Source organism: Octopus bimaculoides, chromosome 27 (genome assembly GCF_046866305.1).
Source record: "Octopus bimaculoides isolate indiv1 chromosome 27, ASM4686630v1, whole genome shotgun sequence".
In the NCBI taxonomy this organism is placed as follows: Eukaryota; Metazoa; Mollusca; class Cephalopoda; order Octopoda; family Octopodidae; genus Octopus; species Octopus bimaculoides.
In genome coordinates this window covers 475,575-490,000 of record NC_142954.1, presented here as the reverse complement: position 1 = coordinate 490,000, position 14,426 = coordinate 475,575, and the positions used below count along the sequence as shown (strand labels likewise).

The following is a 14,426-nucleotide window of genomic DNA, read 5'->3' as shown; positions in this document are numbered from 1 at the left end:
CCACACTACTGCCTTTACCATAATACCACCACATTGCCACTATCATCACAACATACCTCTACCACTGCTACTACCACCAAGAAACATTACCACTACTACTACACACACTGTCACTACCACACACCACCACCACCACCACTACACCGCCCACTTCCCCACTGCCACCCTACCTCCACCCATACTGCAATGGTCTGTAACTCCTACCACACCTCCATCCTAACCAAAAACCCCAACCAACCCCAAAACTCAATTCCTCTCATGTTTGTATATTTGCCAGGTCTTGGGGAACCGTCTTATTTCTATGTTGAAAGTGTCTTCGCCCTGCATGGAGTCATGATGTTTGTCTTCTTCCTGTTTGGAGTCTACTTCAGGTAAAAACAGCCTTTCTGCTTTCAGCGGTACAAGCGAGGGAGGACTTGTTAATATTGTTTGGGGGACACAGGATTCTAATTGTATGCGTGTAGAGAGTGGTCAGACTATTTCAGCAGCTGTTGTTTAATCAGAGATCAGCTCTAATGGAACGCCCACCTTATTTATAGAGCCAAAGCTGTAACCTCCATGAACTCCATGGCAGTGTTGCCCCACATGTCTGTTGAAATCACCAACCACAATAATCAAGTCTATATTATTTCATGTGTGACCATCCTGTCCTTTTTTGATATTATGGACCACATTGTCTAATATGTGTTTTTCTTAAGTTAGGAGGACGGGCTTTTTATTTAGTGTAAGAATTGCTGCTGTTGGTAGTGGTGGTGGTGATGGTGGTGTGCAGCCCCAGTTTACTCCTGGTTGAATATCCCTATAGTGCACCAGTTGTTGACCAAACAACCAGATCTAATACACAGACCCTAATGCACCTGGGATGCCATACCTTTGACTGATTGAAGGTAATACAGCACCTTCTGGGATGCAAAACTGCAGTTTGGATATATTTTATTCTCATGACCTGGTGCAGGCTGTAAGGTAAGAAGTTTGCTTCCTAGCCACATGGTTTTGAGTTCAATCCCACTGTGTGGCACTTTGGGCAAATATCTTCTACTATAACTTGTTACAACTTTAGTACAATTATAGCATAATTTTAATTAATCTAATTGTAGTATAATTTTAGTACCATTTTAGTATAATTTTAATATAATTTTAGTAGGATAATCTAATTTCTGTCTTTCTTCTCCAGTGACAGTATTTTTGGTGGAATTCTTGCCGTAACAGCTTTCTTTTGTAATCATGGAGAGGTTGGTTTGATTTTATTATTTTTTTCTATATTTATTAAATATTTTATTTTCTCCAAATAATTTGTTTTGCTCAAGAATACAACGCATTGCCTGGTCCAGGAATCAGAACCACAATCTTACAATCATTGATCTCCTTTGTTGACCCACCAAGTTACAGGGATGTAAACAAACCAACACAGTTGTGAAGTAGTTGGGAGCGGGGCACAAACACAAATGCAAAGACACACACATAGACATACACAAACAATGGGCTTCCTCACAGTTTCTATCTATCGAACTCATTCATAAGACCTTTGTAGGCCACATATGATAAGTGGAAGACACTTTGATATTTTCCCAACATGCCAAAGGCAATCCAATCCAATCCAGTGCTGTATGGCAGACACCAAATTGCTTTTTATGTTGATAATTACAGTGCAGACGTGGGTTTATAGCCTATTTCTTAACATTGATTCATTGGGTTGTCTTAACTCATTCGTTTCTCTCATTGCAGTGCACACGTGTCCACTGGACTCCTCCTCTGCGTGAGAGCTTTGCCTTCCCATTCTTCATCATGGAAATGTTTATAGTCACGCATGTCTTACGGTGAGTCATCATTCAACAGTGTTTTATAATTCATGTCTTGCAGAGAAATCATGCTGTGCATGTGTCAGGAATCGAATTAAAATGTCTTCATGTTTTAGCAAAGATTGAGTAGATCTGGAAAGATTTACACTTGTGTACGAATTACTGGAAAATGAACCCATGTGTAATCGTTCAGTTTCTTGCTGGGGATATGTTAGATATGGAACTGTAGGTATGGAGATCAAACCTAATCTCTTGCTGGTCTGCCTTTGTGCTGTGGGACTCTTTCTTCAGAGCTGACCTCCATATTTTGATGGAGCTCGATATTGAATCGCCTCTGTTAGCTTTGAGTGTGCAGAGTGTACAATAGGTATAACTGCTATACTCTAAGGTTCTGACCAGGTACACTATGCCAGTAGTATAACCACTGTAATATCAGAGGTACCTCAGTCAATTCTGACTGGGTACACTATGCCAGAAATGTAACCATTGTAATATCAGAAGTACTTCAGTTAATTCTGACTGGGTACGCTATGCCAGAAATATAACTACTATAATATCAGAGGTACCTCAGTCCATTCTGACTGGGTACACTATGCTAGAAATGTAACCATTGTAATATCAGAGGTCAACTGTTTACTATTTCTGTGACTGCCCACTCCCCTTGGTGCTCTAAGCACATGATTATTTTACTTAATGGTTAATCCAGCGCTGTATGTAAACCACCTACATAAACTTTGTGCCAAGAAAAACACACATGGTTTTCTGTTAACTTCCAGCAATTTTATAGTTTTCCAAATAATTGTGGAGTGTCCATGAGTATTGCTAGTATATTGAATCTTTCTAAATTTCAGAACAAATCGACCTATGTGGCGCCACAGTCTTCTTGTTGCCATAGCAGCTACATTGTTCATGATCCCATGGCAGGTAGGCATCAGTTGAAACATGTCTTTAGGTAGTAAGTTACTCACTTGAGGATTGTAGAAGATCCAACCAAGTACTTTGATTGAATAGTAGTCAATGTAGTAGTTGTTAAAAAAAGAGAACGAGAACCATATTGAAGTAACCATAATAAGCTGCCAACCCACTGCTGGTCTTCCATGAAAACAACCTTGCCCAGACTTGTACCCTGGAGGGGAACTTTCTAGGTGCAATCCCATGGTCATTTGTGACCAAAGGAGTTCTTTACCCTTTATGTTCAAATAAGCCAGATTCAACCTGTCACACCTGTCCTACAATGTCATTCCAAAAATAAATAATCACATCATTGAAATCTCAAAGCTATGAGATAATCCAGGATTAATTCAAAACAATGTGAATTAATAAGCAATGGATTTGACAGAATAATCTGAATGCTAAAAGGGTGAAGTGAGAATTAATATTAATCCAGAGATTTCACTAAACTCTAACAAATTGTTTGTTCTTTCTATGATTTTCTTTTTTTTGTTTTGTCTCTCCTTGCAGTTTGCTCAGTTTGCTCTGATGACCCAAACAATGTCAGTTTTTGCTACTTATATGTTAAACTTCATTGGATCTCGGAAACTTAAATTCATTGTGTTTGGCCAGTTGGTAAATATTCATTTCTGCTGTTTCATTAGAATTGGAAAGAATCATTCTTTAACTCCTTTGTTTATCATATCTGTGATGAGATATTCAGCTTTTGTTTCAATTAATTTCAAAATTTATGAAGAATTGTCATTATTAATTTGGTGTTTAGTAAACATAGAATTTTTGATGGAAACTTTTAATTTTAGACCCCTTTAAACCTTTTGAAAATTATGAAGAATTTAGTGAAATAACTCTCTCATAATTAAGTTGGTGTTGCAAACATAAATTAACATGGAATTAACATAAATTAACATGGAAACTTTTAGTTTAGATCACTTGAAGCCTTTTATTGGCATATTTCTGTTGAAATATACTGCCTTCTTATTATTGTTATTATTATTATTATTATTATTATTATTATCTCTTCAGTTAGGTTGGTTGATCAGTTGGACTCTGTTGTTCATGAATGAAATGTTACTCACATCCTTCTACTTCTCCTGTCTAATTACAGTGTTGGTAAGTAAATATCTCTCGATTGGCTTCAATCGTTTATCTCAGTTAAAGGTTTAATGGGACCACTTCAGGGATGTTTATCTATGTCACGTCGCTGACAAAGATCAGCTTGCAAAGAAAAACGCTTGGATTACTTAAGGACAATCTAGCTGTTATCAACAAAGATTAAATCCATTATCTGTTTGGTTTCAAACTCCAGCTCTGGACTTGTATTTCGTTATCTGAGATGAAGTGGTTCTTGGCTTCAGTTTTATGTACCAAGTAACACATGGGATAGATCAGCAATCTGGTATTGGTAACTTGATCAAGGAGGTCTGCCTCAGAAGGGGCTAGGTCTTGAGCCGTTGGACGGTATTTACATGTCTTTAAATTGTAATGTTCCATAATAGTGGGAGATAGTGTAGTATCAAAGAATAAGGCTTTCCATCTCATCCATCCCACATTGGTTGTAAACGGATGGCTAAGTTCCTGTTGGCGAATTGGAAACTACCACCCTCTCCAAATTGAGCAGCTCTACCACAGATTCTAGGCCACTAGAAAAGAAAGAGTGGGAGAAAGTTGTGGTGAAAGAGTACAGCAGGGTTCGCCACCATCCCCTGCCGGAGCCTCGTGGAGCATTAGGTGTTTTCGCTTAATAAACACTCACAACGCCCGGCCTGGGAATCGAAACTGCGACCCTATGACCGCGAGTCCACTGCACTAACCACTGGGCCATTGTGCCCCCCCCCCACACACACACACACATCAGTGGCATAGCTAATAGAGGAGGTAGGGAAACAACTGCTCCCCCTGAGCACATTTTTCAAAATTGGTGCCTTTTCAATAATTTCTTTTTAACCCTTTAGTTATTGGTATCAATAGTTTTAAGTTTCGTACAATAATGAAACATGAAATTAATGACTGTAGAATGCAATTATGTATATTATAACAAATAGAATAAAATTGCTTGGTAGGTGTCACACTATCCTTTCTTTATGTGCTCCCCTCCCTCTAACTTTAGAACCTCATATATATGTGTGTGAGTGTGTCTTGTGCTATTCTTTATAGCATTTCTTTTTCTTCTTTTTAGGTGATTATGTTTCTGGAACCATTACTTGTGAAATTACGGCTCCGGATCTTAATTATGGTAAGAGAGTTTAATTGGTTATAAATTTATAGACTTGTCAGGATGTTTCCATTCTGTTAACTTAAGTTCTTATGACTTTTGGCTAGTGTTTAATAAACTAACATAAACTGAGAAAAGATTATTATTGTTGTTGAGTGAGAGAGCAGTGCATGTCATCAAAGTGACACTGGGGTACAGATATACGAAGCCCAGTATACCCATCACGACTACCCGTCTGATAAGGGTACACCAGGCACATGCCTCACAACCATGTGTGCGAGACATGGTGATCTCATATCAAGATAAACAGTGCATGACCTCGCAGGTGGGGCCCAGTTAGAATTTCCTTCGGGTCGAGGAGCCCATCCTGCTCAAAAGGTCCCTGAATAAGGGTTGTTTAAGGATGTTGAACAAAACACCCATGTTTCCAGAAGTGAATTATCCAAATCCGAAAGAATTCCTCATTTGTACAAGTTGGCTCCAAGTCTCACCCAGAGACCTCAGGAGACAACAAGTTCGAAGTTCATGTTGGTGTTATGCCTAGGATGTCATATATTTGGTTTTGCACACAGAATTGTTCCAGAGACTGTTTGAGAAAACAAGAAAATGATGAGTTTGTTTTAAAATTTAGGATTACATCGACAGTATTTTACGTCGGATATGGGCAGTTCCGATGAGCACTATCTTTGGATATTATTATTAAGGCGGTGAGCTGGTGAGGTTTTAGCATACCAGGCAAGATGCTGAGCAAGAGGCATCCGTGTCTACCGAGGTCAACTTTGTCTTTCATGATGATGATGATGATGATGTTATTGTACTCGTGGTTTTCTTCTTCTCTTTCAAGTTTACCCAGGGTTGTCTCCTCTTGACAGGAACCGTTGGATTCAAGATTCTGATTGGAAAAGTTTTAAAAATAGCTGACGATGTAAGTCGTTTCGCTTAATCTACTCTTTTCTCTTTCTTTTCTCAGATTCTCACTGCTTATCTCTCTCTCCCCCCTATTCCCTTCTCTCTCTCTTTCTCTTCCTCTCTCTCTCCCCATGCTTTTCCCCTCTCACTTCCTCTCTTATACTCTCTCTACCTCTCTATCTCTTCCTGTCTTTCTCTTCCTCTCTTTCTCTTCCTCTCTTTCACATCCTTTCCTCTTCCTCTCTCTGTCTCTTTTCATCTTTCTCCTCCTTTCTTTCTCTCTCTCCTTCTCTCCCCTCTCTCTCTCCAACTATACAACATTATCAGCTTATTAGCAGTGACATCACTAAATCTATAACAATAGCCACACCATATCTCTTCATCACAAAGGTTCAGCAAGCAAGCATCCTTATCAAATCAAACACTTCTCCCAAATCAGTCACCAAAAACCACAACACAACCTAACCAAAGGCACCGAACACCTTATATACACTCACCTTCCCAGGAACCATCTGCACGACTCTTTCCTTCTGTCACATACAAGTAAACGAAAAGGAAAATGTATCAACTCAAAAAGTCCAACGAAATCACTCGTCTACATCTAAAAGATCCAAAGACTGAAGGAATTCACTTAGATATATATTTACCTGTGCATATCACTTGCCAACAAGATAGCTACTTTGTGAACTTGCAAGAAATAACAGCTAAAGCTCCTTCAAATCACACTTTTTCATGCTAGAAAGTGGACACATTGGATAATGTAATACCTAGATCAGAAGAGGGCCACATGAGACTTGGCATTATCAGGTGGGTGCACTACTAAAATCAAATTCAAGGTAATTTTTCATTAGGTGTGACATGCAGAAAGCCCATTTTCTCTTATACAGCATAATATTAATGTTTTTTTTAATGTTTTTTTTTTTTTGTATTTTCCAGGCTCACATTGGAGATTTACTCTTAACAAAATTCACCAACTTCAAGAATTTCCACACAATGTTGTATACATGTGCTGTGGAGTTTGACTTCATGGAGGCCGAAGTGAGTGGCTGCTATCTTCTTACTTCTTCTTGTCTCTTATAAGGGCAGCAACCTGGCAGGGGAGATTCAGCATAATGCATAATGTGACAAAACTGGCCCTTTGAAATACAGGAACTACACAACATTTTCGCCAGTTGAGTGGGCTGGGACAATGTGAAATAAAGTGTCTTGCTCAAGGACACAACACACTGCCAGATATTGAACTCATGACCCTAAGATGAATTGCTTTAATTCTTCTGTTGGTTTTGGTTAAATGCTTGTTCTCTTAGTATTTTTGTTGTGATCCTTGATTCATTCAATTAAGTCTTATTACTTTGAGGATCATGAATTAGCAAAAGAGCAAGATTTTTGCTATGAAGTTTCAGTTACTTTATCATTCGGTCATGTGATGTTCAATAAGTCCTGCGATTGGATGCTGCTTCAACAAACCCTATGACTAACATGGCTTAATTATTATTTGATAATTGTATTTTCTTTTAACACCTTTTTATTCCCAGACTCCAATACGTGTTTTAAAAACTCTTCTGGCTCCAGGAGTGCTTGTTGCCGTCCTTGCAATAATCATTTTAGTAAGTATCTCTTTGTCTATTTATTGATAGGTATCTCTATCTGTCTGTATTTCTCCATATCTATCCATCTCTCTATCTGTCTCTCCTTATTTCTATTTATCTACCTAATTTTCTGCATGTCTATTTATATATCCATCTATCTATCTATTTGTCCATCTGTCTGCCTGCCTGTCTATCTGTCCATTATTCTCTTTGTCCATCTATTTCTCTGTTTGCATGCCATTTAGAAAGGTCCTCATGTTGCAGTTTGTCCATGACTGATGTAGAGGCTTCTTTGTTGGTTAGTGATGACTGAGGATTGATGACTGATGTGCAAGGTTGTTGTATTGCAGATCTATCCAACCCATGTTAATATGGCTAAAAGGCCACCATGTTGTTGTTATTTCTGTTGTTGTTGTTGTTGTTGGTGGTGGTGGTAGTGTCAGGGATGGTGACAGAGACAGCAGTCGTCATCACCACCACCACCACCACCACCACTACTTAATGGCTTACTGCTGTTTCGCACCAAATAATGTTGTCTTTTCTGTGAAACATTGCAGGTTGTTTATCAGGAATGGTTATCCTGGAAGAGGAAAAAGTCTGCAAAAGGAAAATCTGATGATATATTACGGTAAGTAATCCCAACTGAGAAGCAGTGACATAGCTAGAGTACGTTACTTTCTGAGTTCAAATTCCCCCAAGGTCAACTTTGCCTTTCATCTTTTCAGGGGTCAATAAAATAAGGACCAGTTGAGGGAGGGGGGGTTGATGTAATTGACGTACCCCGCTCCCCAGAATTGCTGGCCTTGTGCCAAAATTTGAAATCAATTAGTGTTGTTGTTCTTTATAATGTGATTAATCTTTTTGCTATGTTTTATAAAATTTCAATGTTTTAAACTTTGTTTTTTTTTCTCTCTATTTTTCCTGTTTTCCTGAAATATTTCCAGAGATGATAAAAGCAAACCATATGCTGAGGTAAATAACTCTGCATTTATCACATGTTAGTTTTTTTGATTCTGCTACCACCACCACCACCACCACCACCACCTCCACCGCTACAATCACTGCCATCATCACCGCTGCATCGAGAGATCACAGCTCTGACGCTAAGGACATGTGGTTAGAATGTGACAGGATGGAATCACAAGTCCAATTCTCCAAGCTGAGCCAAACGACAGTAGGCCTAGGGGTAGACCAAGGGCGAGATGGTTGGATAATGTTCATAATCTCTGGTGGGGACAGTTGCTTATGATAGGACCCTAGAGTCTCTGTGTCTGAGAACTCTGTCCACACAACCAAGCCAGGTATTGTGAACAGAGAAAATGGATGGACAGAAATAAGATCATTCCCACACACACACAAACGCACTATTGTAGTCATCACCATTATTGGGGAATTTTTACATTTATATAATGCTTGGAACTAATTGGTACATATTTTACCGATCCCAAAAGAATGAAAGGCAGAGTCAACCTCGGCCGAATTTGAACTTAGAAGGTAAAGAGCCGGAGGAAGTGCCACTAAGCATTTTGTCCGTCATGCTTACGAATCAGCCAAGCACGCTACTTTAGAATTCAAATAAAAAAAGAGAGTTGTGTCCCCTGCTCTATGAAATTTATGCAATGTTAAAACTTGCGATTTTGGGAGCAGATTTTAATCATTGCACGAACAGATTTTTTATGCCCAAATAATTGTTTTAGAGTTAAATTATTTGTCAGTGAGATGACATATGGTACTCAAGTTCAAAAACATCCAAGTTCAGAGAGTCTGTATGATTTAATGGTTTCATTAATGTTCGTTAATACTATCACTGTTTAAGAATTATAACTGTTATGGAACGAGTGTAACATGTAAACGCTGTTGTCAATGTAACGAACTTTGTAAAAATCCCAAACATATCAGAAATCAATTTTCCTCTTTCAATCGTCTCAATGCTTAATAATTTTGTTTTCCTATCTGTTTCTTTTTCTTCTTCTCCCATCAGTTGGTCTACCATATTTTCCAGCTGTTAGCATTTACAGCTATGGCTGTACTGATAATGAGGTTGAAGCTTTTCTGGACACCACACCTGTGTCTTATGACTTCACTGTTAGCCTACAGACAGGTAAAGCTCTTGTTTTTTTTTTTGTTTTTCTGTTTTTCCACTGACAGTCTGATGAGGTGAGGTGCTGTCCTCACTACATCACCAAACTGTAATTTCAGTCCTGTTTACTTACAGACAAGTAGATTACTGCCATTTAATCTCAAGTCACCTGTGGTGCTGCCGCCACATTACCCACAAACATCTGAGATATTTCCATATGGAATAAAGACACCATCATGGATCAACTTGCTTGTTTGCTTCATGCTCTTGCTTGATGGAACTGGGGGTCATCCCAGGTTAATGGTCTCAGAGGCGGCGGTGTGCGTAGAGCTGACCATAGAGTTGATGGAGAGCACCGGTGGGCCTGATTGACACTACGCATGAAAAATGATGGATCAACAGAGAACTAAATTAATGTTGATGACAATGATAGACTTACTGACATCTGAGGAACTGTCATGTGACACACGGCGCTTTAAGTGTTATGACGTGACTGTCTGACATCTGAGGTACCATCAGGTGATCCACACACTCCTTAAGTATTGTAATATGGTCCACAAATATCTAAGGTACCATTTTGTGATACTGAAGTAACTGACATACTGTTATAGCCTCAAGATACCTGTTTTACTATCTGGTGACCCGAGAGGGCTATCTTTTGACCCACAGCTATGAATCGTCATCTTGTGAACTATAAATTATCTCAGGTTTTGTGACAAACAGATAACTCAGTTATTTTGAACATAGAGGCATTTGAAACACTGTTTTGGGGCCTGTAGCTGATGTGTACTCTGTTGTGACGTACAGTTATCTGAGGTACTGTACTGTTTTGTACCATTCAAATTTCTGAGGTACTGACTTGTATCCTGAAGCTACCCAAGGCACCTTCTTAAAAATACTACCTTTAAAATATGGAAATATTTTGTGTTAGATTAAACATCACAGAACTTTAACTAACTTCATTATAACTTTTTTTTATGACCCCTGTTTTAGCTGTTTGGATGGGTTGGCAACAAAGAACGTCACTTTGCTCTGCTGGCCCTCTACTTAGCTGGAACAATGTATCAGGGTTACAAGAATATCAGTCATCAGCTTAGCATTGTCGGTGAATTCAGCAACGTCCCCCTGGAGCAACTGGTCGAATGGATTGTGTACAACACTGATAAGAGTAAGTCTCTCTCTCTCTCTTTCTCTCTTGAATTGATCAAAGTGTCTCTCACTACTTCTCTCTTTCCTCTTCTGTCCCTTCTTCTCTCTACTCCAATCGCATAAGTTAACTCCTTTCTCTGGCTATATGTGTGTATAGAGGAAGGACATCACCAGTTAACAAATGATCTTCTCTCTCTTATGATACTCCTGTCATCATACAATGAGTGAGTGCTGCTAATTTGTGGCTCACTGCAAACAAACGACAGGGCATGGCACTGCCAACCAGTGACTTATTTGGTCTGTGTTTAACTCTTTAGCATTTAAACTAGCCAGATCCAACCTGAATGTGTTACCTGTTTTATGTTCAAACTGGCCAGATTTCGCCTCTCACACCTACCCTACAATCTCATTCTAAATATAAACAATTGCATTCATTGAAATTTTCTTTGCTACAAGATGATGTGTAATTAATTCAAAACAATATGAATAAATGAGAATTACATTTGACAGAATAAATTGAATGCTAAAGAGTTAAACCCTGCGCTGGTTGTAGAAATTCTTAGATTCTGTGATGAAGTTGTCATTTGGTAGATCCTGTGTATCTTACTCTACATATATAAACAACTTTGGTCTTCAAACATATTTGTGAACTCTGTATCTCAACTTTAACCAAATTTGTCTGCTTCCTCTCCCAGATGCTGTGTTTGCTGGTGCCATGCCAACAATGGCAACGGTAAAGCTTTGCACAAAAAGACCCATAGTGAATCATCCACATTATGAAGATGTTGGTCTAAGGTAAGTGGACAGTCTATTCCATTATGTGTTTTTACATGTGTGTTCCAGGATTCATGTTTAACACCATCTGTTCCACCATCACCCTCATCATTGTTTAACATCCATGTTTCCATGCTGGCATGGATTGGATGGTTTTGACAGGAGCTGTTCAGACTCTAATTGTGTGTTGTGGTATGGCTTCTATAGTCGGATGCCCTTCCTAACACCAACCCCTTTACAGAAAGTGGACTGGCTGCTTTTTACGTGCCTCCAGTACGGGTGTGTTCATGCAGCACCAGCACGAGTGCCTTTCATGTGGCAGTGGCACCTGCAAAGGGCAGCAATTTTACTTAGCTTGATGTATCTTCAGTAAAAGTACAGTAAAATCACCACAACTCCTGGTCCCTTGTCATTTCCTCAGTGAGGCCCAGCATCCGAAGATCTTTTCTCACCACTTCATCCCACATCTTCTTGGGTCTACCCTTGACACAGGTTCCCTCCACAATTAGAGCTTGGCACTTCATGATGCAGCTGTCCCTATCCATAGGCATTTACTGACCAAAGACAAAAATAAAACTTTAATTTTATTACACGGTTTTATATTTGAACGTCATTGATTGGTTTATATCTTACATTATCTCACCGTTACATGTTTAATTGCAGGGAACGGACAATGAAAGTTTATTCAATGTACAGTCGGAAACCGGTGAAGGATGTGAAAAAGAACCTGGTTGATTTACATGTGGACTATGCTATCTTGGAGGGGTCATGGTGCCGAAAACGGTCAAGGTAGGAAATTCTTCTGATTCACTCCAACTATAGACAACAATAACAATTACAACAAAATTATACATCAAAGTATTAAGGCAGTGAGAATGTGTATGGAGAGAGAAAGAGAGAGGGGGGGAGAGTGAGAAATGATCCTGCCCAAAGTTATTTTTCATTTATCAAACCCAACTTCCTCTTCTATTAATCCTTTAGCATTCAGATTACTCTGTCAAATGTAATGCTTAATTATTCATCTTATCTATAAAATTAATCCTGTATTGTCTTGCAGGGCCATCTATCTGAAGGGATTTGTGATTTGTCTGCCTTCCCACTTACTAAGACTTTGGTTTTTGCTAGATTGATTCAAAGGCCCTTCAATTCTAGACCTTGCTTCTGCACCTGAAACTTCTCCTCTACTTCTGATAGTGACTCAGCTATTAGAGCAAGATCATCAGCATAGAGGAGCTCCCAGGGGCATCCTGTTTTGAATTCCTCTGTTATTGCTTGGAGGACTATGATGAATAAGAGAGGGCTGAGGACTGATCCTTGGTGGAGCCCTACTTCTACTTAGAATTCTTCACTATACTTGTTGCCAAGGTAGAGTTGGGGATAGTGCACCAACAATGTATACTAACACATGCATGCATAATAATAATAGTTTCATATGTTGAGAAATACTTCAAACATATTTGTCAGGCACAACCCGCACCAGTTTTTGTTCTTGTTTTCAACTATAAACGTTTTATTTTCATTCTTTTCTCTTCCAGAGAGGGCTGCGCCATGCCAGAAATCTGGGATTTGAGTGACAAAGTGAACCAAAACAAGAAACCAGTTTGTTTGACACTAAATGAGAATGCCGAACCCTACTTCAAGACGGTCTATCGAAATGAAGTTTACACAGTGCTGAAAGTGCAATGACACCCCTCCACCCTCCCTCATCCCCTACACACTAATGAATCTGTCTGAGTTTGAACCTTAAACATGGGTGGTTAGGAAATAAAACATTCCTGTGGAGAGAAGACCCTCCTCCTTGCCCCTGCCCCCCTGCCATTTTCTCTTCTTTTTTTTTTTACTGTTAATTTTCTCTTTAGATTTAAAACAGAATGGAGAGTCTGTTCTCATCAGCATTTCATTACTAAATGCATTTCAACAACATACTTTTATAAATATTATCATATAAACACACACACACACACACACATTTGTTGATGTTTATTTTACCATACATATTCATATATATATATATATATATATATATATATATATATATATTAATATATGCTATGGTATATGTATGTGTGTGTATGTATTTATATGTATGTGTAAATATATATATATATATATATATACATACATACTCATACATGTGTGTGTGTGTATATATATATATCTATACATACACACATATACATGATTTCCATTAAGCATTTAATGTAAGGTATATTTGAATAAATGACATAGTACCATTGTAATCTTAACGAGCCTTTTGTGTTATTCATTTAATCTGAAAAATCAAACAGCCATGTCTGTGCCTACTTTGGCATGGCTGTTTGGTAAAGAGGTTTGCTTCTCAACCATGTGGTCTCAGGTTCAACCCCATTGCATGACACCTTGGGCAACTGTCTTCTACTATAGCCCTGGGCTGACTGATGTCTCGTAAGGTAATTTTCTAGACAGAAACTAAAAGAAATTTGTTGTCTATATCATCATCATCATTTAATGTTCCTTTCCTCATATTGGCATGGATTGGATGGTTGAACAGAAATCAAAAAGCCAGAGGACTATGCCAAGCTCCAGTTTCTGCTTTGGCAGGATGTCCTTCCTAATGCCAGCCACTTCATGGAGTGTACTGAGTGCTTTTTTCATGGTCCCAGCACTAGTGAGGTCACCAAACACTGGCAAGGCCCCTCAACTGTGTGGAGTATAGTGTTGAGGGGTATGAAAGTATGCTAGAGAGACAGGAATGTATAAACACCAATGCAGTGCTACATGAAAGCACCAATATGGTGCCATGTAAAAGTGCCAGTGTGGTGCCGCATAAAAAGCACCCAGCACACTCTTGAAAGTGGCTGGGGTTAGGAAGGGCGTCCATCCATAAAAGCCATACCAAATCAGACTGGAACCTGGTGCGGCTTACCAGCTCTGGTCAAACTGTCCAACCCATGCTAGCATGGACAAAGGACGTTAAATGATGA

General features: G+C 38.9%; 1 protein-coding gene across 1 annotated transcript in view; it reads left to right on the top strand.

The window, feature by feature from the left end:
• Positions 1–13,709, top strand: part of LOC106870513 (protein C-mannosyl-transferase DPY19L1) — a 25,674-nt gene extending 11,965 nt beyond the window's left edge. Inside the window, exons 6-22 of the mRNA XM_089343412.1 lie at positions 278–371; positions 1,175–1,232; positions 1,726–1,817; positions 2,651–2,723; positions 3,261–3,365; positions 3,774–3,860; positions 4,927–4,983; positions 5,807–5,887; positions 6,808–6,909; positions 7,407–7,478; positions 8,018–8,088; positions 8,405–8,432; positions 9,442–9,561; positions 10,534–10,708; positions 11,385–11,484; positions 12,127–12,252; positions 12,999–13,709. Coding sequence (XP_089199538.1) covers positions 278–371; positions 1,175–1,232; positions 1,726–1,817; positions 2,651–2,723; positions 3,261–3,365; positions 3,774–3,860; positions 4,927–4,983; positions 5,807–5,887; positions 6,808–6,909; positions 7,407–7,478; positions 8,018–8,088; positions 8,405–8,432; positions 9,442–9,561; positions 10,534–10,708; positions 11,385–11,484; positions 12,127–12,252; positions 12,999–13,149 — 1,592 coding nt within the window. The 3' untranslated portion in view covers positions 13,150–13,709. The remainder of the gene's footprint in view (positions 1–277; positions 372–1,174; positions 1,233–1,725; positions 1,818–2,650; positions 2,724–3,260; positions 3,366–3,773; positions 3,861–4,926; positions 4,984–5,806; positions 5,888–6,807; positions 6,910–7,406; positions 7,479–8,017; positions 8,089–8,404; positions 8,433–9,441; positions 9,562–10,533; positions 10,709–11,384; positions 11,485–12,126; positions 12,253–12,998) is intronic.
• The last annotated feature ends 717 nt before the right edge of the window (positions 13,710–14,426 follow it).